The 1,702-nt window shown below is 59.3% G+C and overlaps 1 protein-coding gene across 1 annotated transcript in view; it reads left to right on the top strand.

Moving 5' to 3' along the window:
• The window catches only part of RBPMS (RNA binding protein with multiple splicing), a gene marked incomplete at its 5' end in the record, with an annotated part of 3,647 nt that overhangs the window by 406 nt on the left and 1,539 nt on the right, over positions 1-1,702 (top strand). Inside the window, one exon of the mRNA XM_009871700.1 lies at positions 427-557. Coding sequence (XP_009870002.1) covers positions 427-557 — 131 coding nt within the window. The remainder of the gene's footprint in view (positions 1-426; positions 558-1,702) is intronic.

The following is a 1,702-nucleotide window of genomic DNA, read 5'->3' as shown; positions in this document are numbered from 1 at the left end:
ACCGCGCCAGCGAGTTCCTGAGGTCACGGCTGGGAGGTCTTGGTGGAGACCTCGGAGATGTCTTGCCGTGAGCGTGCCCGTACCTGTTTTCTGCTACTCGAAGAGCACTTCTCACGCGGATGTTGGTTCCTCGCCTCGCTGCCGCGCACGGGCACAAGCTTCACGCCTGCTGACACCGGATCCCTGGGGAATTAAACCTCTCGGAGATGATGAGGGCAGTCCAGCCACGCATGGCATCACTCTCCACTAGCTAAACCCCACGTTTTCCAAGTTCAGCGTTGGCTTCGCGGGTCAGCTCTTCTCCGGGGGAAGCTCCGCTCCTGCTCCCACCTGCTTTTGGGGTGTAGGAGGGGAGAAAGGAAGGACCCGCGGTTCGGTGCGTGGCAGGGACCACAGCCATTAACTCTCCTTCTTCTTTTCTTCCAGATGAGCTCACAGTGCCTGCACTTTACCCCAGTAGCCCTGAAGTGTGGGGGCCGTACCCTCTGTACCCAGCGGAGTTAGCACCTGCTCTACCTCCTCCTGCTTTCACCTATCCCGCTTCGCTGCACGCCCAGGTAATTCAGACCCACCACCGCTCTCACCCACACACCCACCCGCCTCGGATCCCCCTCTTTTTCCCCTGGGTGCTCGCCGCACCGCTAACCTCTGCCTGGCTAACACGCACGCACTCCCTCCCACTCTTTTCCCCTCCCTGAGATTTAGGGCACCCAAACGGAGCTGAGCGCTGGCAGCGCCCAAACACCTCTCTGCCTTCCTTTTTGCTCTTGCCAGGGAGGGAGGGAGGAACTGGGGGATGCTCAGGGGGCTGGACTGTCCCCATCGCTACCGAGCCCCCCCGACCTTGAGCATCGTTGGGATGCAGCTTGCCGGACGCGGTGGGGATGAAGCAAAGCGACTCTGACGGGGAGGAAGAGGGCAAGCGAAGCGCAAACGGAGGCTCCATCTTTTATTGACGAGGCCGCTCCCGTGTCGCAAGCGCTTTTCTGCTGGCTGCCAACCGTGGCACGCGGACGTTAAAAATTAACCACCCGCCCCAGGGAAAAGAGCGGGGAAAAGAAGAAGTGGAAACGGAGGCGGCCGCGGAGGATTTCTTGGCAGTGCCAGCCTTCGGGATGTTTTCCTGGAGCAGCATTGCAAGGATGCCACAAAGAGACTCCCGCCTTGGGGAGGGGGAAAGGGCAGCTGCCTCCCTGGTGCTGGACATCATCCCGGCTTTCGCTCCTCGCTGCCGGCTCCGGCTTGGCGGTGAACAGGAGGAAACGAGCGCACGGAAACAGATTTGCTGGATAAGCCGCATCCGAAAGGCTTTTTGGCCCCAGCTCTGTTGGGATTGAGCTGGGTTATCTGGAGCCGGAGACAGCCGGGGGCTGGTTTTGAGAAAAAAGGCCCCGGGTAACACCCCAGCCGCAGCCTTTGGATGAAACTCCGTCTTTTTTAGGCCTTGCTGTTTATAGGAAGAGTGGCGGTAAATATTATTGCAGCTACGTCCTCGCCTTGTCAAATAACCACTAACAGGCAGCACCTGCGCTGCTTAGGAGGAGGCTGGGGAATCGGCCGGCGAAGGAAATGGAGGGGGAAGGAAGCTCCAAGGGCTCTCGGGAAAACCCAGGCTGAGACTCACTGTTAGATGCTGCTACAAGAAATATTACCTGGTTATAGAGACAGCATGGTGGGGAGGGGGGTGGTGGCATTTTCCCCG

The sequence above is a fragment of the Apaloderma vittatum genome, unplaced genomic scaffold (genome assembly GCF_000703405.1).
Source record: "Apaloderma vittatum isolate BGI_N311 unplaced genomic scaffold, ASM70340v1 scaffold8316, whole genome shotgun sequence".
Classification (NCBI taxonomy): Eukaryota; Metazoa; Chordata; class Aves; order Trogoniformes; family Trogonidae; genus Apaloderma; species Apaloderma vittatum.
Note: the sequence above shows the minus strand (reverse complement) of the source record. Positions and strands in the feature narration are given on the sequence as shown.